General features: G+C 42.5%; 1 protein-coding gene across 4 annotated transcripts; it reads left to right on the top strand.

Moving 5' to 3' along the window:
• LOC110980538 (alpha-2,8-sialyltransferase 8E-like) lies at positions 1-27,749 on the top strand. Of its 4 annotated transcripts, XR_015425733.1 has the most exons (9): positions 11,035-11,646; positions 14,242-14,367; positions 14,692-14,811; positions 19,367-19,517; positions 20,539-20,651; positions 23,263-23,352; positions 24,163-24,410; positions 25,159-25,271; positions 26,524-26,659. XR_015425733.1 is itself a non-coding variant. In XM_087138443.1 (8 exons), exons 3-8 carry the CDS (start codon positions 14,765-14,767, stop codon positions 26,742-26,744), a joined length of 870 nt encoding a protein of 289 aa, XP_086994569.1. In that variant the 5' UTR covers positions 1-123; positions 14,242-14,367; positions 14,692-14,764; the 3' UTR covers positions 26,745-27,749. The 4 variants fall into 4 exon arrangements, 3 of the variants coding, with proteins under 3 accessions (XP_086994569.1, XP_086994564.1, XP_086994559.1); XM_087138443.1 differs by lacking the exons at positions 11,035-11,646; positions 25,159-25,271 and adding an exon at positions 1-123 and having other exon boundaries at positions 26,524-27,749; XM_087138433.1 differs by lacking the exon at positions 25,159-25,271 and having other exon boundaries at positions 11,038-11,646; positions 26,524-27,749.
• Positions 27,750-27,890: the final 141 nt, after the last annotated feature.

Genomic DNA, 27,890 nt, shown 5'->3' with positions numbered 1-27,890 from the left:
CGGGTGCCTAGAATGGAGGTCGGCCACTTCTGCTGGGGAGTTTTGGAGAATTTGCACTCTTTTTCCGCAGCGTTTCCGGCTTGCAGGCCACTTTTTGTGGGCCTGTAAGTCCTCGGCGACCAGGTGAGTTTGTTTGGGGGTTGTTAGAGTGCATTTGTGTCGGGAATGTGTAATCCGTTATCATTAATGACTCGTGACTTTCCTGTATGTCATGCATACGTTGTAATTTAGTGTGCGTGTGTAGAGGGGACTCTTTTCACTTAGTTGTTTTGCTTACCTGCTTGTATATAGGAGTTGTCCCCCTGCTTTTAACATTGAATTTCTGGTTAGCTTGCCCTGAATTTGCTAGGAGTGGTTCCCCCCTTTCCAAAATAATCCCCAGAGTAAATATCCTGTCATGCCCCATTGCACAAGACCTGATGCATGTGAGTTCCTTAGATATAGTCAGATGCGGACCGGCAGCAAGAGAGACCACAGCATCCACATTAACAGCTCTTTTTTTGTACTAAGCAACTTCTGCCTTCAGCTTTGGTCTGCTGTGAACTTGGTGAGTTGAATTTGTAGATTATAAATTCTAAGGACTCTCTTACATTGTATCTTGATTGTACTATTTTTGATGTTTTCGAACCAATGGAGTATTGAGCTGAAAACTTCGATGGAACTCTTGGTTTTGTGAAGTTTTGAGTGCATAAGACTGTTAGAACTCAGGAATACACTCTTTTGCTTTGTTTTTAGCCAGAACAATTGATTGCTTGTTACAAGACTAGACTGCTTTTTGTACTTTTGCTTGACTACTGAATCATATTGATTGTGTTTTAATACTTTCTGGCCAGAAATTGCGTTTTGCTTGAGGATTTAAAACGATAAGCCCCTGGAATGCATCTAGTTCACTAGAGAAATTGTGGTTTATACTTGATTCTTAGTGTGGTTTTTTTAGCTAGTTGACCGCAGTTTTGTCACATTTTGAAAAGTCCTTTTGTGCTAAACTTCTTATGCAGGCATAAATCTGTGAGAAATGTATATAATGTTGAGTCAAGCTAAATTCAAGCTGATGGTGTTTATGAGAGTTCAGCCCATGTACAGTGTAGTGTAGTACCCCAGTATTCTTTGTTTCAGCCATGTGGCATAGTTTGTCCATGCTTGGAGGGCATGAGGATGATGTAATTTTTAGAGATGGTGCATGACTCATGACTAGAATAGACTGGTTTATAAGTTCTCAGGAGAGCTGCACTCTGCCCTGTATTAAGTTACTTGTTAAGTCTATGGTGCCCTGCAGAGTTTGACTCAGTTTGACTTGTTTGCAGAAAGGATTAAGCCCTTCTAGCTCTGACTTGACTGTTTATCTCCTGAGAAAGCTCTGACTTGACTGTTTATCTCCTGAGAAAGCTCTTGGCCTGTGCTGAACATTGCCTAATTGACCAGGTCATTGACCTGTAGCCCATGTAAAATAGTGTGATAGCCAAGTTTTTTTGTTTTTGTTTAAGAGCAGTGATGTTCAAGGTTTTGGGGCATTGGATTTTACGTACAGAGAGTTTCTTTTCTTAATTGTATTTCTTCATTTAAACTTTTGATCAATGATTGCAGATTACAGGTTCACCAATGTTCATGTTTTTAATTGATTTGATTTATGACTTTGAAACCTGGATCATTACTGACTTTTCCTTCCTTTTCTTGTACTTTTGCAGGTTTCTTGCTTGATTGCTTTAATTTTGCGACTATTTACTAGTGCTGTGTTGGTTAATAATTTAAGTCGGTATTGGTTAATAATTTAAGTCCGTGTTGGCTAATAATTTAAGTCGGTATTGGTTAATAATTTAAGTCTGTGTTGGTACTGGTTGACGTTTGTCTTGGTTTAAGCAGTATTGTTGGTTTAAGTTAATTGGTTACGAGTTGAGTATATTTCCTGGTCTATACATTTAAGAAACACAGCTAAAATTACTGGTCCTGATTGAGAGGTTTGTTTTGGATTTTTTTTTACTTTGTTCGCATTGAAATAAATATTTTTGTTGTTGTTCTTTTCTTGTCGAAATCAAATTTGATCTTCCTTTGTCATTTCTTTTTGAGAATATCCTGCGACTCTTCCTTTTGATCCCTGGTTCATGTTGGTTTTCGCGAGTTCCCCCATTGTGTGTCTTTTTTCCAGGTTACATTTTTTTTTTTAATTTTTGGTGGAGAATCCGGGTAGGAATTACTGTCTTTTGTAGGACTTAGCTTGATATTCTCAGGGTGGTCAAAGGTGGTCGTAATTGGTCTTAGTTATTCGGTCATTAACCAACACAGCTCTGGTGATAGAAGCACTGTTTTGGCATGATGGCGGTGCCAAGTTCACCCATGTTCTCGCCTACACACTTTGGCAATCTTCACGGGTTGACACCACAACCACTGCAGCCAGCTACAGGAGTCATGGGGACGCCGCCGTGTCCCCCAGACATGCTGGCACCACCAACTCCAAAGCAGTTACCTGAGATCCATGAATTCGACCCCATCCCGAACCAAGCCACCAGCATCCCAGCCGTTCCTTCCGTCAATCCGAGGACCATCACTACCTACCAGCTGAAGGGGGTGTCAACCTTCTCTGGCAGAGACAAAAATATCAGAGTGGAGGACTGGGTTCGGGATATGACATATCTGCTTGGAGCCAAGGGTCTGGCCACAGATGGCGTCAAGTTTCAGGAGATTTTGCGCCACACAGGCGGACGAGCTCGTGACGTCATCCTAAACCTGGAGGGCAGGTCACTAGCAGGAGTGACGGCAGAGGAGGCCTTCCAGGAACTGCTGGAAGAGTTTGGGGAAGACGGCTTTGTCACGTCGCCTATGACGCGGTTTTATTCAAGAGAACAGAAGACAGGCGAGACGGCCAGTGAGTTTGCCGTGGCGCTAGAGACTCTCCTGCGAAGGATTGAGGAGCGTGGCCGACAGCAGGGTCGCCGCAGCCTGTTTGGGGACAGCAGAGACGTCCTCTTAACCACCCAATTCATGGCCGGTCTGCGGGATGGTAGGACGAAGCAGAGACTTGCCCCGATGCAGCCAAGGAGAATGAGCTATAGAGACCTCAGAGCTGAGCTGCGTGTTATAGCAGAGGAGCAACACCACAGCGACGAACAGACGAGACGAAGGATGAGGGGTGACGATGACCATCACTTCTATACCATGAGTGAGGTGGCCACCAAAGACCCTATAAAACCAACCACGGTGGCCAGCAGCCCTGCGCAACAAGGACTGAAGAGCAAGTCTTCGTCAGAATCGACAAGGAAGATGCAAGGTGGGACTGATCTGCAAGATCTTATCACCAAACAACTGGAGGAGATGCAAGCTATGCGTCTAGAGCAGAGGGAGACCCTTCAACAAGTGCAGAAGGATCAGAGCCTGTTGAACCATCGTCTGGCACAGCTGGAAGAGGCTGTCTTTGCACCTCAAGTGCACCAGCGGTACCACCAGTCTGGCCAGCCGCAGCAGCAACCCCAATTCTCAGGCTGCTACACGTGTGGAAGCAAGCAGCACCTGGCAAGGAGCTGTCCAGAGAATCAGCGCCAAGCACACCAGCAAGCTCCCCAGATGAAGTCGTTCATTCCTCGACAGGCAGCCTCAACACCAGTTCACCACAGTGGGTCGTTAAACGGGAACAACCCACGGATGTAGGGCTATCCGCGGGTTCTGAGTTCAAACGCCCCTCCCCAACTCTCTCTACAAATGACCATGAATCCGCACAGTTACCATTGGCTGGACCAGTTAACCGAGTTGAAGTCAAGGTTTCTGGAGTCAACTGTACAGCACTGCTGGACACTGGGTCCCAGGTGACCACAATTACCTGTGAATTTGTCAAGCAGCATCCGGTACTTAGCAGCCAGAGGCCACGACCAACAGAGATGTCCATCAAGGGAGCTGGAGGACAGCCAGTTCAACACTTCGGGGTCATCACAGTAGATGTTCACGCCATGGGTCAGTTTATAGGCAAAGTCCCAGCGTTTGTGGTGCCACAAACCGAGTTTCGGCGAGACACCCCAGCCCTCGTTGGAACCAATGTGATTCGTGCATGTAGAGATCAAATGAAGTCGTCTTTGGGAAAGCGCTTCATGGAGAGTAAAGTGCTGTCACAGTCCTGGCTTCAGGCCTTCCAGTTCGTTAATGGGGATGGGGCTGACCTCGCCGGCGAGGATGGACAAATTGGGTTTCTGCGCTATGTTGGGAGACGTCCATTAGTAATACAACCTGGTGCAGAAGCTACTGTTCCAGCTAGAGTACCCAACCACACCAGAGGGAGAAGCTTCACTGCGTTAGTAGAGGGCACCAACCGCAAGGGCCTAGTTGCAGGGAAGATGTTGGTGGATGTAACAGGTCGGAGAGTACCAGTTCGGCTGTGCAACACATCTGACCATGCTGTGAGGGTAAGACGACATGAAGGGGTGGCGACGCTCTGTTGTGTTACCGAAGTCCAGCCAGTGACCACGCCCTCTCAAGATGTGGCTATTATGGAGCAAGCGGTAGGTGGCTCTTGCAGTTTGCCAGACGTGAACTTCGAAGGTGTCGACTTCACCCCATCGCAAACGGAGGCAATTGAGCAGCTACTCAGACAGAATGCTGATGTTTTCTCGCAGAGCCCTTTCGACATGGGTGTTACCAGCACAGTGGAGCACGAAATCCCACTCACCGACCCAACCCCCTTCCGACTACCATACAGACGAGTCCCCCCTTCACAGTTTCAGGAGGTCCGAGGCCACTTGGAAGAGCTGAAACAAGCCGGGGTCATCCAGCCCAGTCAGAGCCCTTACGCTTCTCCGATTGTTATTGTGCAGAAGAAAGATGGCAAAATTCGACTTTGCGTCGATTACCGGAAGCTGAATTCCAGAACAACGAGAGATGCGTTTCCGCTCCCAAGAATAGATGAGGCTTTGGATGCTCTTGGGAAGGCCAAGTACTTCTCCTGCCTTGATCTGACCTCAGGCTACCACCAAGTGAAGATGGCATCTAAGGATCAACCGAAGACGGCCTTCACGTCCCCGATGGGCTTGTTTGAATTTACGAGGATGCCATTTGGCCTCGTGAATGCACCGGCCACGTTCCAAAGGCTGATGTCGGTGGTGTTTGGCGACATGGCGTTTGAGAGTGTGTTAATTTACCTTGACGACATCATCGTCTTCAGTAGCACTGTAGAGGAGCACGTAGACCGCCTTGGGAGAGTCCTAGCCAGGCTACGGGAACACGGGCTGAAACTGAAGCCGTCAAAATGCCAGCTTTTTAAGAGAGAAGTGCAGTACCTTGGCCATGTAGTTTCTGCAGAGGGAATCGCCACTGATCAGGCAAAGGTTGCTGCAGTGAAGAGCTGGCCAGTTCCACAAAGCAAAAGGGATGTCCGCAGCTTCCTTGGGCTCACCGGCTACTACCGGAGGTTCGTTCAAGGGTATGCGAAAACTGCTGCTCCTCTCTTCGCATTGATTGGAGGCAAGCGAGGCTCGAGAGACCCCCCCTTCAAATGGAGCAATGAGTGCCAAAAAGCGTTCACCACCCTGGTTTCCAAGTTGACCTCAGCACCGATACTAGCTTTTGCAGATTATAGCGTACCATTCACCGTGCAGACAGATGCATCCCTTGATGGCCTGGGAGCTGTCCTGACTCAAGAACGAGACGGCAAAGAAAGGGTCATCGCATATGCAAGCCGCACCTTAACAGAAGCAGAGACAAAGTACCCCGCTCACAAACTAGAGTTCAAGGCACTACATTGGGCGGTAACGACTAAGTTCAGGGAGTACCTGTACGGCAACCGACTGACCGCGGTGACTGACAACAACCCACTCACGTATGTCTTGAACAAGGCAAAGCTTGATGCTACCGGTCAACGTTGGGTTAGTGATCTTGCCGTTTTCAACATGGATATCATCTACCGGCCAGGCAAGTCTAATGCCAATGCGGACTCTCTGTCCCGCATTCCAAGATCTGATGTGGTGAGGATCCTGGACGAAACAGAGGGTAGCAGAGGTCGAAATGGAAGACAGGAAACAAGGGACGCCAAAAGATCAGCAGCCAAAACAGATGCGAGTAGTCAGGGAGAAGATGGCATTGCTTCCATCGAGGGGCAGGAACAGCAGCCGAGGGCGAACCTTGAAGATAAGGCTGTCAGGCATGTCCATCAGCTCACAACTGGTACGAGGAGTAGCATACCACCACCCCCAAGCATAGGGCAACTATCAGACAGCAGTGACACCACTGATCACCCATCTCCCATGAAGTCTTCTTCCGATGCAGCCTTAGACAGAGATAGCAAAGAAGTAGGTGCCAAGTCTTCTTCAGAAGGAGCCAAGGTGGGCACGTATGTTGATCTACCAGGAGGCCTTTGTCTGCTCGAGGCACAGCAAGAGGACCCAACAACTCGGCGTGTTGTGGAGTTGAAGTCAGCCCAGCCAGGGAGGCCAAGTCGAAGAAGAATGGCACGGGAAACAAAAGAAGTTAAGACCCTACTTCGAGCATGGGACTTCTTGGCTGTGAGGCAAGGTGTCTTGGTCTACGAGAAGGACCAGGAAGACAGAGGTGAGACACCAACCTTAATAGTGCTCCCCAAGGAGATGAAGAGGCCTGTCCTTCAGCATGTCCACGACCTGATGGGACATCTTGGCTTCGAGAAGGTTTATCAGCATGTCCGGGATAGGTACTTCTGGCCAAGTATGTACTCTGATGTGAAGTCGTACATCGACAAGTGTAAAAGATGCGCCCTGAGAAAAACACCAGACACGAAAAGGCATGCAAGTCTGCAGAGTATCAACACAACACGGCCCTTGGAACTTGTCTGCATAGACTTCCTAAGCTTGGAGAGGTCAAGAGGAGGCTTTGAGCATGTACTTGTGGTCACTGATCACTACACCAGATACGCACAGGCGTACCCGACTCGTGATGAGAAGGCAACAACCGTAGCGCGCGTCCTATGGGAGAGGTACATCGCCAATTACGGCATCCCTGAGCGACTCCACTCGGACCAAGGAAAGAGTTTTGAGTCGGCAGTCATAAAGGAGCTGTGTCACCTGCTGGGCATGAGGAAGAGCAAGACGTCGCCATACCACCCACAAGGCAACGGTATGACAGAGAGGTTCAATCGCACATTATTGTCGATGCTTGGAACCCTTGAGCCAGCACAGAAATGCAACTGGGCAATGCACCTCCAGACCCTCACATATGCCTACAACTGTGCCAAACACGAGAGTACGGGGTACTCCCCTTTTTACTTGATGTATATGAGAAAGCCTCGTCTGCCAGTCGATCTCCTCCTTCAGCCAAGGTTCCAGGAAGCAGAGGATGTCCACCCACAATCCACCTATGTTCAGCAGCTTGGGGAACGGCTACAAGAAGCTACAAGGAGGGTGGAGCAGTTGGCAGAGGTGGCCAGGCAGAAACAGAAGGCGACATATGATAAGAAGTCGAAAGATCTAGCCCTTCATCCCGGTGACCTTGTACTGGTGGCCAACAAGTCGCTACGGGGTAGGTGTAAGCTGAAAGACAGGTGGGAGTCGGTACCCTACACAGTCCTCAGTCAGCTGGGAAACCTACCAGTATACACGGTGCAACTCCTCGGATCAACAAAGACGCGCAACATTCATCGGAACCTTCTTACTATCTGCCCTTTTGACGTAGAAGAGCCAGCATCCGTCATCGATTCTCTTCCTCCCCCAGCACAGTTTCAAGATGTGTGGAACACCTCGGAGACGAATGATCATTCTCTTGCACCCCCACTGCAGTTTCAAGATTTGGCAACAGATGGCACTTGTGCATTCCCTCCACCACTGCAGTTCAGCGATGTGTGTGCTGATGTATTGAGAACAGGGGACAGCCCGTACAGCGACATGGATGATGAGGCATCTACCTCAAGTGGCACCGACATCGATGAAGCTACTGACTCGTCCAGCTCAGAGAGTTCACCAAGGTCTATCTATCGGCGCCCAAAGAGGAACATCAGACCACCAGTGAGGTTTGGGGACTGGAACTGAACTCTTAGAGAGTGAACAAAGCCAAGTTAGAATTATTTCTTTAGACATTGCTGTGGAAAGCAATGATTTCACAGGGCGTGGATGTAGAGGGGACTCTTTTCACTTAGTTGTTTTGCTTACCTGCTTGTATATAGGAGTTGTCCCCCTGCTTTTAACATTGAATTTCTGGTTAGCTTGCCCTGAATTTGCTAGGAGTGGTTCCCCCCCTTTCCAAAATAATCCCCAGAGTAAATATCCTGTCATGCCCCATTGCACAAGACCTGATGCATGTGAGTTCCTTAGATATAGTCAGATGCGGACCGGCAGCAAGAGAGACCACAGCATCCACATTAACAGCTCTTTTTTTGTACTAAGCAACTTCTGCCTTCAGCTTTGGTCTGCTGTGAACTTGGTGAGTTGAATTTGTAGATTATAAATTCTAAGGACTCTCTTACATTGTATCTTGATTGTACTATTTTTGATGTTTTCGAACCAATGGAGTATTGAGCTGAAAACTTCGATGGAACTCTTGGTTTTGTGAAGTTTTGAGTGCATAAGACTGTTAGAACTCAGGAATACACTCTTTTGCTTTGTTTTTAGCCAGAACAATTGATTGCTTGTTACAAGACTAGACTGCTTTTTGTACTTTTGCTTGACTACTGAATCATATTGATTGTGTTTTAATACTTTCTGGCCAGAAATTGCGTTTTGCTTGAGGATTTAAAATGATAAGCCCCTAGAATGTATGTAGTTCACCAGAGAAATTGTGGTTTATACTTGATTCTTAGTGTGGTTTTTTTTAGCTAGTTGACTGCAGTTTTGTCACATTTGGAAAAGTCCTTTTGTGCTAAACTTCTTATGCAGGCATAAATCTGTGAGAAATGTATATAATGTTGAGTCAAGCTAAATTCAAGCTGATGGTGTTTATGAGAGTTCAGCCCTTGTACAGTGTAGTGTAGTACCCCAGTATTCTTTGTTTCAGCCATGTGGCATAGTTTGTCCATGCTTGGAGGGCATGAGGATGATGTAATTTTTTAGAGATGGTGCATGACTCATGACTAGAATAGACTGGTTTATAAGTTCTCAGGAGAGCTGCACTCTGCCCTGTATTAAGTTACTTGTTAAGTCTATGGTGCCCTGCAGAGTTTGACTCAGTTTGACTTGTTTGCAGAAAGGATTAAGCCCTTCTAGCTCTGACTTGACTGTTTATCTCCTGAGAAAGCTCTGACTTGACTGTTTATCTCCTGAGAAAGCTCTTGGCCTGTGCTGAACATTGCCTAATTGACCAGGTCATTGACCTGTAGCCCATGTAAAATAGTGTGATAGCCAAGTTTTTTTGTTTTTGTTTAAGAGCAGTGATGTTCAAGGTTTTGGGGCATTGGATTTTACGTACAGAGAGTTTCTTTTCTTAATTGTATTTCTTCATTTAAACTTTTGATCAATGATTGCAGATTACAGGTTCACCAATGTTCATGTTTTTAATTGATTTGATTTATGACTTTGAAACCTGGATCATTACTGACTTTTCCTTCCTTTTCTTGTACTTTTGCAGGTTTCTTGCTTGATTGCTTTAATTTTGCGACTATTTACTAGTGCTGTGTTGGTTAATAATTTAAGTCGGTATTGGTTAATAATTTAAGTCCGTGTTGGCTAATAATTTAAGTCGGTATTGGTTAATAATTTAAGTCTGTGTTGGTACTGGTTGACGTTTGTCTTGGTTTAAGCAGTATTGTTGGTTTAAGTTAATTGGTTACGAGTTGAGTATATTTCCTGGTCTATACATTTAAGAAACACAGCTAAAATTACTGGTCCTGATTGAGAGGTTTGTTTTGGATTTTTTTTACTTTGTTCGCATTGAAATAAATTTTTTGTTGTTGTTCTTTTCTTGTCGAAATCAAATTTGATCTTCCTTTGTCATTTCTTTTTGAGAATATCCTGCGACTCTTCCTTTTGATCCCTGGTTCATGTTGGTTTTCGCGAGTTCCCCCATTGTGTGTCTTTTTTCCAGGTTACACGTGCTGCAGTCACATGGGTGGCTAATTAGAATAACCCACTGTGATAGCAAAATTTGGGAATGTCGTGAGTTTAAATAATACGCGTGCAGTCACGTTAGTGTGTGAAGTGTATCACATGGCGTGCAGTGCTGAACATTAAATTTGGCATACTCCAGTGAAGCAGATGGAATACCGAGTCCGCCTGGGCTTTACTGCCACCTAAATGTAATTTATTTCAAATTTGTATTCCTTATGTAATCAATTAAGGTTTATTCATTTGTAGTATTTTGTTTTGATAGACGAATCTGTGACAACAATAAACTCACTCATCACAGCAGATTTGTGTCCGATCCATCCCTTACCCTGAGTTTATTCTCCACCCCGTGCATACTTGAGTTCCTCTCAGGGGGGGCACGCAAGCGCTGCCACTACATTAGTACAAAACAATATCAAACGATAATAAGATATACATGTATATGATGAAACTAATATATATAGAATGTGAAATTAATATAAAATAAAACAAATATAGTAGAACTGGTCGGTAGATGGCGCTCCGTTTTATATATTTTACGTTTCCGGTCTATACAAATTACATTTTGCTTTATACCACAACCGGTGTGGCGTCGAGGTGGCGGCGCTTCGTCCTATTTAATTTATTTCGCTCTATATTTTTAGTTTTGCTCTATATTAAATTTTGTAACTTTCATTATATATAAATATATTAATTTCGTCCTGTATATTAGTTTTTGTCCTCTATATTTTTTCGTTCTATATTTATAAGTTTCGTCATTTACATATGACTTTTGTCCTATATTTATAAGTTTTTGTCCTATATAAATCACTTTTGTCCTTTAAAGGTTTTTGTCCTATATATATAGATTGGTATGTTATAGTGTCGTCATATATATATTTCTTTCGTCCTCAATATATTTGTTTCGTTTTTTAGTTATTTCACATTCGTTCTACATATATTAGTTTTGCCATATATATATTTTTGTTTGATTTTTTTTGGGTACTAATAAAGTTACAAAGGGCGCCCCATAGAAATTAAACCACGAGGCCGAGCCTGCCAGGGCGCAATACGTTATTTCACACTGTGTTCACTGACACCCGCTGCAGCTGATGCATGATCCGATATACTAGTCTAGTGTTCGTGTTTGTGATCCATACGTCCGGTTCTGTCGATCAGCTGAATAATCATAATCAATGCACCATGTGATCGCAGTTATGCTATTTAACACAGTTGACACTTTGTCATAAAATATAGCTCGCCGGGATGCAGACTACATCCTAGAAGTCCATGGAACACTGCATTGTTGGTTTCGTTTTCGCCTTTCTTGTAAAGGAGACACCAACCTTTGAATTAAATGATTTAAATTACATTGTTTTATTATGGGTGAGGCACGGTATGACTTCAGAGCAAGAAAGTCGAAGAGACGGGACCAGCACATTATCAGCATGAGTAGAAATATCCTAAGGAGGGCCTTACTTCGGTTAAGTCGACCATTAAGGACTCGTACCTGCAAAGCTGCCATTCTGTTATGTTTCCTTTCACTGGCTGTCGTCAGTCTTGGTCTTCTGGACGGTTTTGGAATAGGTAACTCAAGGCACTGGTCACCTACCACGAGCTATGGGTTAACTGGACATAACACCCAACAGTACGATCTAACTAACACTTCCAATCACCTCCAGGCAGTAAGGTAAGAATACGATTTTCCCTTTTCTCGCGAAAGAAAAGTACAGATCGTTCAGTCTGAAGATGTTGGGAACGATCGCTCAATTTTACTGCTTATAATTTGTCAATGAGCCAATCGCCTATTAGTAATTGTTCCTAGTGGGGAAAGATTGTTCCAAATGGGGAAGTAAGATGGAGCATGGATGGAGATTTCATGCAGAATCCACAAATCGCGCAGAGCGATCGGGCGATTGTGCAGATCAGCTGATCGCAACCACAGACATCGTGAAACTAAAACAATTTGCTACATTATCGGGGGACCCTTGTCCAAAAACTGCGTTCTAAATTAATATTACTAATTTATTTCTTATTTATCAGTAAAGTCTAGCGCATATTTGCTAAAATACTGAATTGTGCCTTTTCTCATAAAAGATGAGACTTCATTAACATTTTATTTTCATGAAAAAAGTTCGCTGCAGGGCAACGTCAATTATATTTTCACGAAAACCAATTTGCTATGCAGCAACGTCAATTTTATTTTCATGAAAAAAATCGCTGTGGAGCAACGTCAGTGTAGTGGTGTGGCAGCCACAAAAACATGCAGGTCCTCTTCATGGAATTATGCACACCCACGTGGATTGTCGTCATCCTTCACTAAAGGGTGAGATTTATACATGCATATACTGAGAAAGAAAATTCAGATATGGATAAATCATGAAATCAAACTGCTAATGGTATAGCATTTGTTTAACCCATTTGGCTCAGAATCGTTAAGCCCCTTAAAATATGTGTTTTTAAAAAAGTACTCTATTTGGGGCAGTAGTAAATTACATTTCGTTGTGGTATTAAAATACAATGTGTCCCTTCTGTACACCCTGACCGCAAATACAAGTATGCGCGCAGTATAGCATTTGTTCATGTGTGAATACTGTTCATGTGGTGTGGTATATCCTGCAGAGTGACTTCCGCCGAAAGACAGCCTCATGCTTCCGGTTAAAAAGCTATAATATTATGGATCTATGATAGCCTTCACAAAAATTATTTCTCATGGGATCTGTTCGTTCAGAAATGAAACAGGAATACCAACAATCAAGCCTTTTTCTTCAGAGTTCTCTGTTTCGAGGGTTAGTGTTTGTCCTTGAACGGTGGAGTTTTGACGGTTGTCTGGATGCTATCAACATTCAAGGTTCGGGGAAAACATGAAATGTGGGTTGCTTAAACATGTCCATTGGATAATTTAGCGGATTTAGTGCATTAGCGGGGAAGGACAATGGCCTTATGAATTTGAGTTTGACCACAACATCTCTCGATTCACTCCTTTTTCCTCGGAGGTATGTGCCCTACTCAAAAATTATCTACAATCAGAAAATATGTCTACCTCGATTTACATGTTAGATTTTCCACGCAATGAAATTATCCAAGAAATTATGAGTGATATTTTATATCTTACACAACAAGAGTGCATATCTTGGAACACATCAAGCGCACGTGTAGCCTATAGTCAGTTGGAACTCTTCAAGTCTTATTGTTTACCGTTGCCTAGTACCAGGAATGATACGTAGTTCTTGTCCCTCGTCACTGGGCAATGGTAAACAATCGAACGCTCATCATGACTTCTAAGAGCTCTCTTGACTGTAGCCTGTAAGGTTTGTCATATGCCCCAGATATTTTGTGAGGCCGTGGGACAAGACAAGACCCAAGTATACATGGCATGTGCTGTTTTGTCATCTATCGTGCATTAAAACAAAACGGTGCAATCACACTACATTGTGCCCACTCAAAGAAACAAGGATAGGCATGGTACTACATGTGTATTTGCTAGACTGTTAGGAATGTTGGAATTTTACGAGCTTTTCCAGCTTGGCGTGATGGCATCATGAGTGAGTTCCACCCTCAAATGGCTTCTCATGTTCAATTTTCTCAAGATACAAGGAGGATCGCTGCTAGGAGGACGTCCTTCAGGCATGGGGAGGGGGTCACCTCGGAAGTGGGAAACATGCATGGGCAGGATACAGTGTGTGCATTAGAATGTGAAGGAGTTAGATTTTGACAGATTGAAACCTTTACAGCTGCGATCTCTCCAGCGACCCATTCAGGGCGGTGGAGGTAAACCCTTAAGTGAACCCAAACCCTCCAAGCACACTTGTCTGAACTGGTATGGGGTTGAGAAGAGCCCTTTAATTGAAAAAAAAAAATTGGATGGGGGGGGGGAAGTCACAGGTTCATCTTGATATGGAATTTGACAGTCTTCTGGTAGAAGGTGTTTCCATAACAGAACGGCAATTTTACTGTCTCGCCCGCTTGTCTATTTTAAGAACGTAATGTTAATGCTTACTAACACTTTTGACTGATTTTTCCCTTTCGAAACGAAGACCAGGATTTCTGGAAGATATGCTTACCGCTGCTAAAACGCGAACCAGCGGTTTGGCTTCCTGAAAACGCAATCACACGCAGAATGGCAGCATTCAAAGTCCTGTGATCCGACAAAAAATATGATTTTTCAGCCTTGACAATTTAGAGGCGACACTTCGACAGTAAGGCATATAATAATGGTAATAAAGGTAGATTCATACAAGAGAGTTTATCAGTGTATATCATGAATTTTTAAAAAACATACTAGTACATACATCAAGAACCACGGATATCAGAAGGCAAGGCAAAATGCATCAAAGGGACAAGTATCAAGTGACAGTAGACAACCACGGACAGCACCACTCAATACTACTACATCGGCACCGAATGCTAGGTAAGATTTGATAGAGTTGCAGTTTCGGCTACTTTTCTCGAGTACCCTAAGAGGACCTGCTTGTTTCAAAAGGTCTGGATCTCGATCACTGAGTCCCAATGCTGGTTCGCACTGTCCACTGTCCAAATTTAGGTGTCGTGTCCATGACGGGGATGACTGATCGTGACCCAGATCCATGTGAATCCGAACACGGTCTATTTTTAACCTTAAACAATAGGTCATGCATTGCATTGCTATATAAGGCATTTTGTAAATGATAAAATCGTAGAAATACCAAACTAATGTGAAGTGTAGTTATTGTACATTTCTTGCATTTTCGTTGAGGAATTTTGCAAAGAAATACCGGCATCCTTATGGGAAGAACACAAAACAGCTCTTCAGTCGCCTTCAAAGGATTATGAAACAGGACTGGAAACCAGATGTAGCCAAAACACGGGAATTCAGGTAAGGGGGCCTTCAACATTTTTGATGTTTTTTTAATTTCGATTTTATTTCGAAGTGGGTGGGTGGGTCAAGGTAAAGTTTTGAAAATCAAATTTCACTTTTCATAGAAAAAAAAAGCAAATCGATCTTTTGACTTGCGTGAATAACGCGTGCAGCGCCAGCATCCTTAAGTTTACAACTGTTTCAAATTCGTTTGCTCTGAGTTTACGGATATGTATCATGTATATGTACGGTGTGAAACTCCATTTTCAGAAGCAGTTATTTTTAATTGCTTGAGCTGTTATTATTTTCTCCAGGGCGGCTGTTTGTTTTCAAGAACTTTACGAAACAAGGTTTTGGTCGTGAGACGTGGCTTATTCTACGTTCAATGACATGGTGTACTACTTACGACAAACATTTCTCCCTCTTACTCCAGCCTCCCTCCAGGCGACGCAACCAGACGACGCAACGGCACGACGGCTCTCATGCGTGGTGCCGTCGGGTCGCACCGTCGCCTTCTTGCCATTACGTTTGTACACACACGACGCGTCGCGTCGTGGGTAGCGTCGTGCCGTCGCCCGTCGCGTCGTGCTGTCTTAGGTCCTTTCCATGTTGCATTTTTTCCCGCCTAAACGTCGCCCCTTCCGTCGCCCGTCGCGTCGTACCGTCGTGCATCGCATCGTACGTCGTGTCGTGCATCGTGTCGCCTATTACGTCGCCTGAAGCACGACGCGACGCACGACACGACGCACGACGCGACGCGTCGTGTGCTGTCGCCCTTTGCTTCATGGTGTTTGTAGAGGGCGCCTTTTCTGTTTTCTTTCGTTTCCGTCCCCGGTACATGCATAGTAGGGCACAGTCCAATAATTCAAGCACCATTGAAAACATTATAAATTCAGCACTGTTTAGAGCCCAATAACATGCATACCAACATCCCTGAGATTTCGGAAACAGAAATGAAATAATTGTCTGGTCCTTAATCTTTCAGTTTCGTTTCAATTTTTTGTGGGTTAAAAACCAATTACATTTTCAATTATTCGCACAAAACAAAATTACCCCCGAAAAGTGATTTTTCCGAAGTCTGATTGCAGCCATTTTTCAAGTGGCAACCCTCAACTTTCTCGGGCACTTAGGACCGTTTTTCAACCGTACTTTTTAGCCATTCTGCTCTTACAGGAAAGCCCAAAGACCCAGGCAGTTGATCCTGGCGACGATTTACCCAATCTCACCATTTGGGGGGGGCCAAACAATTTCCTTTTTTTCAAAAGATGCGGGGGGGGGGTTTAATGCTAATGAGCTGACCAGATATTCTCACTTGAATTAGTGGACTGCACCCAGTACATGCTCTTTGTATGCTGCCGCCATGGGCATGCAGAGCCTGTAACTGACAGCTTTTGAAATATCGTCCAATCGTATAGTAAAGATGGTAGAAGAACTAACGCAGTATGCCCAAAGCTACTAAGCAACATACACGGAAAAAGCTGCCAGATCGAGGCTCTGCCTATGGCGGCATCGTACAAAGAGCGAATAGATAGCAGGTCTTGTTTCTTTTGTTGTTCTTTTTCATGGTTACTTTTTAACTCTGTGTTTTCATTAAGAGTGAGTTGTTGAAGAAAATGTTAATATTTTTTAATCAAATGTAATTAGAAAGAGCGTCACGACTATCAGCCTTGTCTCCAAGGAATAAGTAACATCAGCCACTACTTTGTTTCAGCTTTTCCTGGTCTAATTTTGATCTTTCTAATAATTATTTAATAGAATTAATTTTGTTTCTCCACTTTTTGAAATCCTAACTCCCCCAGAATTAGGTCATACAATTTCTCAGAAATGTGTGGGTTGCTTGGCAGTGCGTGTGGGCAGTTGGTAGCAGAACTTGCAACCAACGACAAGAGTCCTTGAGAAGGAGCTGATAACTTCCCTAACCAGTGACCTCCCACTTCACTTAGTTACTGGACTGAACAGAGACTGTTCTGTTGTCTTTCTGTGATTTCTCCTTCCATCGCACCTGCCATACTTAGAAATTCGTCCCTGTCCTGCTCTAGGCAAAGACATTACCAGAGTAAACCTATTGAACTACACATGCATACGTTGCTGGACAGTGGGTGGCCTGGACCAGAGCCACATAAATTCCGTTCCAAAACCTAAATTAGTCGAGGGGAAGGAGAGACTGTGCATTTGAACCCTAAACATCATCTGCACTTAGCCCAACACATCCTCCATTCAAGCTTTCTACTGCAAGCTCTACAGCTTCTTGCCAAGTAAAGACAAGCCAAGTCGTCCCCAACTTCAGCAATAGATCGTCTTCAAACTAGGCCCTTTATTTATTTTCATTTTTAATTCATAATATTTTCTGTTAAATAGAATCCCTGTTTTTTCTCATTATTAAATATATGCTTTATATAACGTGAGGATATGCTCATGAAAATAAAAATAGCTGCTCACGAAAACAAAAATTACTGCACATGAAAATGAAATAGCTTTTCAAAAAAATAAAAATAGCTTTTCATGAAAATAAAAGAGCTGCTTTTGAAAATATAAAGATATGCTCACAATAATAAAAATGGCTGCCTTTGAAAATATGAATAGCCTGCTCACGAAAAAAAATAACTTGTCACGATAACAAAATTAGCTGCTTTTTAAAATATAAATAGCGGTGGCACTAACGGGCTTTTGTAGACTATTGTAACCGTGATAAATCAATGCACAGCAATCAGGCCATCTGCACCTTACACTGGGGGCATGATCTGACCGCAAACACATGTACATGTCGTCTAAAATAACTTTTCCATAAATCATTGTGTAGATGAGGGTGCATGGAATCAGATATAAAACGGCCGTCACTAGTTAGTAGTACTTTGCAACTGCAGGCTTTTTCGCAAAGGTGAAGCAACTTACATCGCGCTAGACCCAAAACAAAAGCCTGCCAGTGCAGTAACCTGGTTCCTACCGCAAGAGGGAGGGAGAACGACAAGGGATGGATGGGAGCCAGTGACCTCCGCGACAAGAAGATACGTTTTGAATTTTGACAACCCAAAAGCATGAAAGGCCGAATAAAAACTAAAGAAATATTTTCCTAAGTTAGTTCACAAAATGAGATTGCTCTTTACGCATTGGTATTTTTCAATTTCACATATATACGTTGAGGTAGCAGTGCACGTTTTTTCAGCGGCTCAGTATTGCTGCTGGTGTATAATATGTGTAGCCTACTGATAGGCAAGTTGACACGCGCTGTAAGTGTGAATGTGAAATGTAAATTATTATTGGTAAACTCTATTCGCAGGTTCTGCAGCTTGGGTTTGAAATACATGTATTGGATCGTATACGGTCGAGTTAAACCTGTATTGCACAAATTAAAATAAAGTCACTGTTTTTTGGAAGTATCCTATAAAGATGCATTGTTTTGTCATATCAGAGGAATCGCACCACATAACGCATGTGGAGATGAACTATTGCCTTAATCTGGCAAAAGTGTATCTAGGAAATATCAGGTTTTTCCTAATCGAGGCCCAGTCAGCGGAAGCATCTGGACTAATTAGTAAGGATGTAAGCTACAGATAAGCTTTTCGTTCCATTAATATAAAATGCATCAGGAGGGGGTGTTTCACCATTACGTGCAAAAAGTGGGTATAATGTAGATCGAGGGTTTCGCTTGACGATGTCAGTGTGTTTGTTTCATGAGATGCTTCGTTCTGCCGATGGAAATCTCGGGATCTACCCCCAAAAGCTTGAGATTGCAGATGCTAACTCAGACATGAGATATTGTTAGACATTCTAACCTTACTCAATGGAAAGACCACCCAAAGTTACCAACAATTTCTCTTTATCCCGAGAGAGTTTAAAAAATCAGCTTATAGTATTGTTTCGCTGTGCATCTGAAAGCCAATACGACTACCAAACCCTTTTTTAATAAGCGAGGCCCTGTCACGCTACACTCTTGCTGGTAATATAATATAACACATGCGACACATTAATAAACTAGAATAAGATTTATTGCAATGGTATATAGTTTACAGATTATAATAATACTAATAGCCTGAACAAAACGACGTGTATATTCTCCCTTGCATATTGTGATGTCATCTACCATTAGGCTGAAATTTTATACAGGTGAACTGAGCTGTGAACAAAAGAGTGACGAAAACAAAGAGAGTTTGTATGTAGTAGGCAGAGTCTGATACCATACCAATTATAGTGGATGCTTTGGATCCCCTATTACTGAATGATAAAGCAACTATTTGTTTTTCAAGCCATGTATCCAGGAAGGGCAAGACTTATTAAATCTCAAACTCATTGAGAGGTTTTTCTTTACTAGGTAATTTTTCTAGTATAAATCAACAGTTTATCCACTTCGGATCCCGGACTAATAAAAATATATGTAGAGTAGCCTGCTTGCTTCTTTTTCTGACGGCCGGCTAGTTGGACTACTTGTGTCAGCTTCTTGAAGAGGCTTGAAAACGTTCAGCGATCTACCGCCTGAGTAACTTCCAACAAGTTCGACTCCGTCACTCCTGAACTTATAAAGTTACATTACAATAATACTAACTAAATAGTTCATTTTTCTAAATGGCACGAGTAGGGCGGACATTCGGACTGAACTAGGAAAAGCAGGCAGTCCGGGGAATTTCTTATTGACGAAGAATAACACCTCACCTCGAGCAAAGATGCGATTTTACATGGCTGGAAAGGCTCGGAACATGACTCCATCCCTCTGGAGTTACTTGCCACAGGTACGGAAATTTCCAGATCTTATTATTGCAAGTGGTCAGTGACTGAATTCTCCACATTGCCTGTGTGGTCAGAAAAGTGATGTGAGGGCAATGGCGTAACGCTAATGTTTGCTTACGGTGGGAATCTGTCACTAAACACAAATTCACTACACTCTCCAGCCTGGTCATTGCAAATGATCAGTGGTGCATCATCTGCGACGGGGTAACTTTGTGCAAACACATTTTAATAATTGTGGGTCATGCGCCATCTATCATCTAATAGTGTCCAAGTTGAATAGAAGCACATCGATGTGCCTTGTCCTCAAATGTAACCGAGGTCAGGTGGCTGGTGAAAAACCATGGGTTATGTTAAGCCCTTTGCGCCGAAATGGCAGCACGGGGCTAGTATGCTCCCAAGGGAGCTGAGATGATTTCAGGAATGTTCATAGATGTGTGAGCCCAATGTGCAGGGATAATAATGGCGCTTTGAAACGTTGTGGAAAGAGCATAATAAACGATGTAATATCATTATATTATTATTATTTATGATGTTGAATGCTCTTTGTATACTTTCCTACATGCCACTGTTGATGTAGTACAAAGCTCAACAAAAATATGCCAAGAGTATGGTGTGCAAACTTGACAATAATTCCGAAATAGAGATATCTCTATAATTATTAGAAAAAGAGATATCACTATGAATAATAGAGATATCTGTTTCACGATTATATGTCAACTTTGCACGCCATAGAAGAGCACAGATAACAAAACGACCTTGTTTCCATGTGGAAGAAGCCTCTTGTGTTTTTGTTGGGGGTATTGCTTTTAATATACCTTAATGAAAAACCCAGTGATTGTGACATGCTGACAAGTAAGCATAATCTACCTCTCCCTGGTCGCCCAGGTTTCCATGTGAGTATTGATTATTGCCATCACCTCGAAGTCAGCGCCATCTTCAACAAACCATTAACCCTAAAGGACCACATGCAACTCAACCATTTAGAAATTTCATTTTTTTTTATTTTCATGTTATTTCTCTCAGAACGCGATCTTCAAACAAGGACAGTTCGCAAGCTGCAGCGTGGTTGGATCAAGTGGCATCTTGAGAGGTTCTCGTTGTGGGAAGAAAATTGACCAATCACAGTTTGTCTCCAGGTGAGATTTGGTCCTTGTTTGTTGAACCTTGTTTGCTGCCCCCACTATCCATTACCCGAGCTTTAGTGTCAGTAAACCCACGAAGGATTACTGATAGTAAGCCAGATTCGTGTGAAACAAATAAGCCAGGCAACCTGACTAGTGTTAAGCCAGAAAACATTTTTATTTTGCCAACGAGCAAGTCTACGGCGACGAGCGCGCTGACCAGAAACCGAAGACTTTTTTGGGTGTAATGTCCCATGAAAGTAACTTTATCAAGACTTGACCTATCATGACACGTAGTATCCTGATCCAGTGATTTAACCGTACTGTACCGAGATCATACTGCTCGAGTTTCAGTCATTTGGCGCCAAAGAAGTCTCTTGCTCTTGATAGGAGAGGTTGGAGGTAACTTCGGCCCTGTAATGGTCGAGCAGTGATGTAACAATTAGTAGGGACAGCAGTAGGAGGATTGCAATCATCATTAGAACAAACCTGATACAATTTATTCTTGAAACGAGCCCCTGGCCGAATTTCTCTTTAGCAGTTTGAGCTGGCTATTCTCTTCTTTCCCGTTTGGGTGACACACATGGCGCTGGATGTATATATTACACATTCTGAGGTGTCGACTTATTGGACTGATTTCCATTGCATTGTTGTTTCCTGAACATGAAACCACCACAATTCGAAGGCTTTGTGTCTCATGTTCTTGTAGGTATTCGCAGTCCTACATTACTCGTATTTCTCAAAGTTAACTCTCTCTAAATGTGAAATATAGTTAACTTGAGATTGCGATTTGTGACAGAGTAACCGCAAAACTATTTCAGTTTGTTTTGGCCATAAAGATGAAATTGTATAAATCCATACCCCTTTACGAAAGGAGGAGTTTATGAAATAAGCATTGTGAAACACTTGGAATGATGACGTCATAGAAAGTGCCACTATTACGAACAGAACTGAATCTCGAGGTTTTAGTTCTTGTGGACGTCAACAAAATTGATTTACTGTTTTTATGTCATTATTCATGAGTTCATGAGGTTGTAATGCGAATAAACATTGAATATGGTGTAACTTGACATCCGATGACGTCATCATGATGAAAATCTTTCAGGGACCATCATGTCCGGGCTAGTTTCTGCCAAGTCTGAAGTGGATCTGACTTAGCAGTGCCAACCTGTATATATAGGCAGAGGAAAAACTGCATGTAACCATATGGAGATAAGGCTGAAAACAAAAAAGGATATACATATTGGGTGCGTTCAATTAGCTTACACATGTAAGTCAAACTTACACGAGAGCGTTCGTTTAGCCATCACGTGATGTTCGTGCCTGCCCTGGTGTCAGCCACCACTACCCCAGCTGGCGAGCGGGTCTCTGGAGGCTGCCCGAGTGTAATGACGTCACGGATGGACTGTTCGAGCATGAACGTACATGATGGAACGAGGCGGGGACTTGACCTTTTTCCCAGAATGCCTTGGAAAACACACTGCAGCGTTCGATAAGCCTCATTTTGAGGCTTCCCTTGAGTGTAACACTGGTGTTTTCAGGGAAGCTAATCGAACGCACCCATTGTTATTTAGAACTTGGACCTGTTACTTCTTTAGATATTGTTGTTATAAAGGGGCTTTGTGCTTTATTTGTCATCAACAGAGGGCGGTATATCACTTTAACACTTTCGCCCTATCATCCATAAATTATGTACAGCAGGTGATTTCAATATGGTGCCATGTCAGACTGTGACTGTGCTGTGGTGTGTTTCAAAAGTACCGTAACCATGGCTCGTAAATGTATATGTATACCTCTGTAACGCCAGAGAAAAGTCTGATTTATAATTTAGTTTTTTTTTTAATTTACATGTAAACCCTGGCTTAGAGTTAACAGAGAAATCGATTTATACATAATATGTACATGTGAAGTACTTTCTCTTCTATAATTAGTAATGCTGAATGAATCCTGATATTGCATCCCTCTTTAAAACCCCTTCCATGCAGTGGACTGCAAACACTACCACACATACAATCTATTCACCATGCAACAGCTGGTTCAATGGGGCCTGCTGCTGGACAGCGCTTTGCATACTGGGCGTGCCACAGCCCACTGCAGCAGTCGCGGTCAAAATAATACCGCCATGAAGGGGTTTTAACCTGACATTTATTACATGGTCACATCGCGCTGCGTTGTCTGCAAACAATATGTAAATATGCAATTTAAACTCGGGCACAAAACCATTCTGCAGCCAGGTTGTCCCTGTTCAATTCAAGGAGCCCGCTAATGCCAACAACAGACATGGGAGGAATTTGTATTTGTGCATGACGTTACAAATGCACTGGGGTATGTCTTATAATGGTAAGTCGTACCGCTGGAAATTTTGCATCTATAACAACTTGTTCTTTTCTTTTATTCGTTGCTTCGGCAACTGCAGCTTTTGTCTTCCATAACATTGTTCACCAATTTCTTACAGCAGATTTTGCACACGTGACAACCTTTAGCAGCAAATTTGTCCATGAAACAACGTTATGATGTCTTCCTAAATGTCACATTCCTTACAAATATTCTCTTTGCTTCAGTGATATGGTTTCAGGAAACACTACTGTATGACTACGTGATTACGTCAGAATTGGATCCTTTGCAGGTTCAACCTAGCCGCAGTTTGGGGATATGAAACGGACGTGGGCAGTCAGACAAACTTCACAACTTTGAATCCATCTTTTGTGGCAAACAAGTACGTTTGTTTAGCAATGAGTTTCTATTGTGCTCCTAACGATTCTGCTTAGTCAGCTGCACGCATGACGTCCAAAAGACTGAGGGTTAAGATGGAAAGATGAAGGTGCTTCATTACCAAGCAATGACTTTCCTTTGAGCTGACGCTATTGAGCAATACTTCGCTGATTGATGCGTGATGTTTATCGATTATTGTACACGTATTGTATTGTGTTTATTTTAGATGAGATGCGTCTATTTTAAATCTTTAATGCTTCAGTGTTTCCTTCATTGAATAGTTAAGCTGTGTACTGTGGCAATTTAGCCTCCGGGCTACAATCACAGTGTTTGAAATAAACCATCAATAATAATACTAATAATTGTAGACGTACTTGGAAGTGTGTGGGTAGTCTGTTATTGATGTCCCATTCTTATTCTCAACACAGTTACGGAAATGAGCGCCAGACATTGATAAACGTGGCCGTGCAAATGGTACAAATAAATGGATATGTATATAAGAACATATTATAAAGCCTGTTCCATTCCTTTTTCTGCCCAAGTTTGGTAAGAAGTCGTCAATTTTCTGCCTTCACTTTAATTTTGGTTCTTGGAACCAGGCAGTCGGTACTGGCTTTCTTTTGTCACCTGTAAGATGTATCTTCTTCGTTTGAAACTTTGCAATGTACACTGTACACGTATTTGTTTTTTGCTCTTCCAGAGAGTAGCTGCCTTTACTTTTTATCTTATAAATCATGTAAACCCGTGAAGAATAAAGTGTGGATTTACACAAACCCGATCATGTATTTTTATTTGCCTCCAACCTTGATTTCAGGCTGAATGGGTTGAAGACACAGACCAACTGCTCTCATTTCGGCAACATTCTCAAACAGTTCAAAGACAGTAAGCTTTGGCTGCCTATGTTCGGTGCTTCAGTGTACTTTTCTACCCTGAAACGAACCATGGTCACAGCGACTGAGTTCCAGAGTGTTCGACCAGTCCTCGGGCATCCTGATCATTTCCTCTCTGTGTCGAAGCTGTGGCGAAAGACTATAGGAAATAACCGCCTATGGCCAACAACGGGTAAGGTGGCTTTGAAGGAACACCATAGCGATATCGCTTTCTGTATCTTGTGGTTTGCAGTGTCATGAAATAAATAAGGACCTTCTCAACTTGGGCCAGTTTGTTTCCCACGATCTGGATTGCGACCAATGAACCTTACGCATACGCTGGTCTGCACCATTCATTAACCGATTTTTGGTGTCTGTAACCTAACGACAGATCACTGATCATGATCCAATCTGTATGAAATACACATGTGCACGGCCCTGGTGAGTAACACCAAACAGTGGCCGTCACCCAACGTCCTTCCCAGGGTGTTTTTTTATTGAACCATTATTAGCTGTAGTTGGTGATGGAGGCGGTTTTGTTGAACAGAATGAGGTTGGTATGGCCACACCGTGCAGACAGTGTCAGAAATTACTCTGGATGAAAACTAACCATTCATTTGAACACGTAATGGCCTCAGAGATAAGCACGATTAGGTGTGATATTCATTAAATCAAGTCCGCGTTAAGCCCTGTCAGAAACCAAGCTGGCTGTTTCAATAATGCTCAAGTCAACTCAGTAAGACTGGGGGACGCGTGCCGTTGCTTACATGGGGATTGTCTGGATTTTTTCTGAAGGGAGCAAAACCACCCTTTTTCAGGGAAAAATTTCCAGTGGGCCAAACATTCATCAGCGAAAAAGGATAAACACCCTTCATCTCTTTTTATCATTTCTTTTTTTTTCTTTTCCACCTCTTCCCTTCTCTATGATTATTTTTTCCCAGGGGTCCCACGTCTCCTTCCATGCATACATACCATTGTTTATTCTCCATAAGCTGGACAATCCTGCAGGCAGAATTTGGAAACTCTTGCTGTAGTCTTGTCTCCTCTCCAAGTGGTATTGTGCTTATTTCGACTCTCTTCCACCGCCACGCGCCCCTATTTGTTTGATCATTCAGTTAATGCTTTTATCATGGAAATGATCGCATGAAATTCAAGGAATGCGAGGCAATCCTACGAATAAAATGCTGTGCAACGCAACTGGCCGAAGGTGAGGGCATTATCAGCATCCAGTCTCCTGAGCTGGTCTTGAACGTTAGTTTAAGACTGGTCAATTGGTAAAATGAATGACAGAAACGCGATTTGCTTTTTCAATTAAACGCTACTCCCGTAGCGAGACGAAAATGATGATAATTGGAAGAAGAATTTTTCTTGAATTAAACAGCGTCCTAAAAGTGAAGTTTAGTGGTATTATTTCTAAATTGGATTCAACGTTTAGACCCTTCTTTGACGAACCTAAGCTTTCTTTTAAGCAATTTTAAATGAAAGAAGGGCGTTCTGATTGGTCGAGAGACTCGAGAAAACCAAGAAAAAGGGCGTGGTTTTCTCTATACAGACGGGGTGCACTACTAACGTGGTTCTAAATGACTGTCCCTAATGATCAGGCTAGCTCAGTAAGGGTCACCCCGCAAACCTTTTAAACTAGCTTACCAGAGTATTCCACACATTGATGCTTTATCACTAAAATTATCAGTAAAATTATCGAAAAAAGATGAAGCCAAGTGTCAGTGGTATTTTCCATAATTTTAATCCGACCAAACTTTTTTGTTTGTCAGAAAACTAACGGAAGGGGTACTGGGTTATCGGTGATTGTAGACCTTTTGGTTTTCTAATTCTTAAATAGAGCTGCTCGTCATATAAGCCTTGCAAGTTCAGAACTGCACTTTGTTCGTGGGGGTGAGTGTGTGGGGGTGTCTGCGAGGGATTTAAAAAGCAAGGTTTTCTGTCATCGTCTGAAAAAATGAAATAAAAAACCCTGTAAGGTTCGGTTTTTGCGACAACAGTTATTATATTTACGTGCTATGCCCCGCACCGGCAAGCTCTGTGATTGAGTGTTGAGACAACCGTCTCCACTTCGAGTCCCACTTGAGTAAACTTGTGTTTTTTTTCACAAGACTTAGGACAACACAGTGTTCATAAATAAATACCGGTGTTTGATTTTAAGACAAGCGAAGACTTAAAAGCACTTTGCTGTGACCCGACACTAGTGCTTTTTCGTGAACTTTTTTAGCATCGATTTTAACTCCTTCGAATTTTCTGTTGGGTATACAGAAAAGTCAGAACTTTCTAGCGTCGTATTTTTCCCGCAGGTTTGTACCTGGTACTGTCCCTTGTTGATGTCTGTGATCGAATCAATGTCTTCGGTTTCTGGCCGTACTCAACAACCATCAACGGCAGTGATGTCCCTTACCACTACCACAATGACGTAACTGGAAAGAAAAACTTGCATAGCTTTGACACAGAGTTCAAAACTCTGGTCAACTTGTACGAAAAGGGTATAATCAATATGCACTTTGGTGCATGTTTGTGACGATTGCCTAGCCTTCCATGAAAGATCCATCTCCAAATGGACAAAATCAATGGAAATGAGTGACATTATTCCATGTTTTGATATGCTCATGAAAAAAATGTTTCGTGCAATCTCAAAGAGACTCCTAATATTTACATGTCTTTTTGTCGAAAAGGAATATTGTAGGATTTTTGTCACTTAAGTTGTTGCAAAATTGATTTTTTCTTTGGATTTGGTGCTCTGTTGAAATTTCATGTTTTTATTATTATATCACAAGGCTGTAAGATATACTTGATGGATACTTGGTGCAATTTTGTGTGGGTATATGGACATTAGGTATAAAGAATAAAATATAATGTTTGATAGCAGTAATCACCGAGTCTTATAATCCGCCAATATTTACTCGAAAGAGCTTAAAGCGTTTGCATGGAAAATGACTAGTTGCTTCCCAGACCAAATGCACTAAGCAGTGTTTGAGATTGGAAAAATCTGTATTTAAAACGGTTGGATTATGGCTGATAATACATCGGTTAACATGTTTATCTTTACAGCTGTGGAAGTCGTATTGAGGTGAATTTACATTTCTGTGATAAGCTTAGCTTCTCTATTGAAAGTACAGTCTTGTTCAGTTCCGAGCATTTTACGTATCACAAGCACGAATAGACTGTATCTAAGTGTCAGTTATCTGGTACTGAAAGCGGGTTAACTTTTCATTTTCAGAACCTCAGAGTAAAAAAGAACTGCAACAGAATAAAGGGTCTTGACAAATGAATGCCAGTTTGTATTGAGAATTTTTCCTAATTTATCTTATTATTTTAATGGTTTGTCACCCCAATTGAACAGATTACACTGAATACAAAAGATTCACGAAACAATGGAAAATGGTTTCCTTGTGATTAAGGGATTAAGGGAAGGGATTTTTGTTGCTTCACTCTGAATGGATGCTATTCACATTTCCTGTAAAAATTATAATTAAATGCTGTAGATACCTTCATTAAAGAAATGGTTACCTAATTTAATGCAGTACTCATTTTTGTTGAGTAAGCTCAGTAATTTGAATCTGCCTTGCTTTGTTCTCCCATAAACCTGACTTCCATCCCATTTGTTGTTTTTGTCAGCAAATCATCCGGTCTTTCTTCCAATACCTTCCTATATCGCACAGCATCT

The sequence above is a fragment of the Acanthaster planci genome, linkage group LG01, assembly GCF_054643075.1.
Source record: "Acanthaster planci isolate LZ-2023a linkage group LG01, COTS_SCS, whole genome shotgun sequence".
Taxonomy (NCBI): domain Eukaryota; kingdom Metazoa; phylum Echinodermata; class Asteroidea; order Valvatida; family Acanthasteridae; genus Acanthaster; species Acanthaster planci.
The sequence above is the reverse complement of the archived record's forward strand: the minus strand, read 5'-3'. Positions and strand labels throughout refer to the sequence as shown.

Bases quoted from the DNA above. Each gene is read 5' to 3' on its own strand.
- LOC110980538 (XM_087138433.1), top strand. From the start codon at position 11,339: ATGGGTGAGGCACGGTATGACTTCAGAGCAAGAAAGTCGAAGAGACGG. The intron at 11,647-14,241 runs GTAAGAATACGA...AAAACATACTAG, and splicing joins AATCACCTCCAGGCAGTAAG to TACATACATCAAGAACCACG. The intron at 14,368-14,691 runs GTAAGATTTGAT...ATTTTCGTTGAG, and splicing joins ACATCGGCACCGAATGCTAG to GAATTTTGCAAAGAAATACC.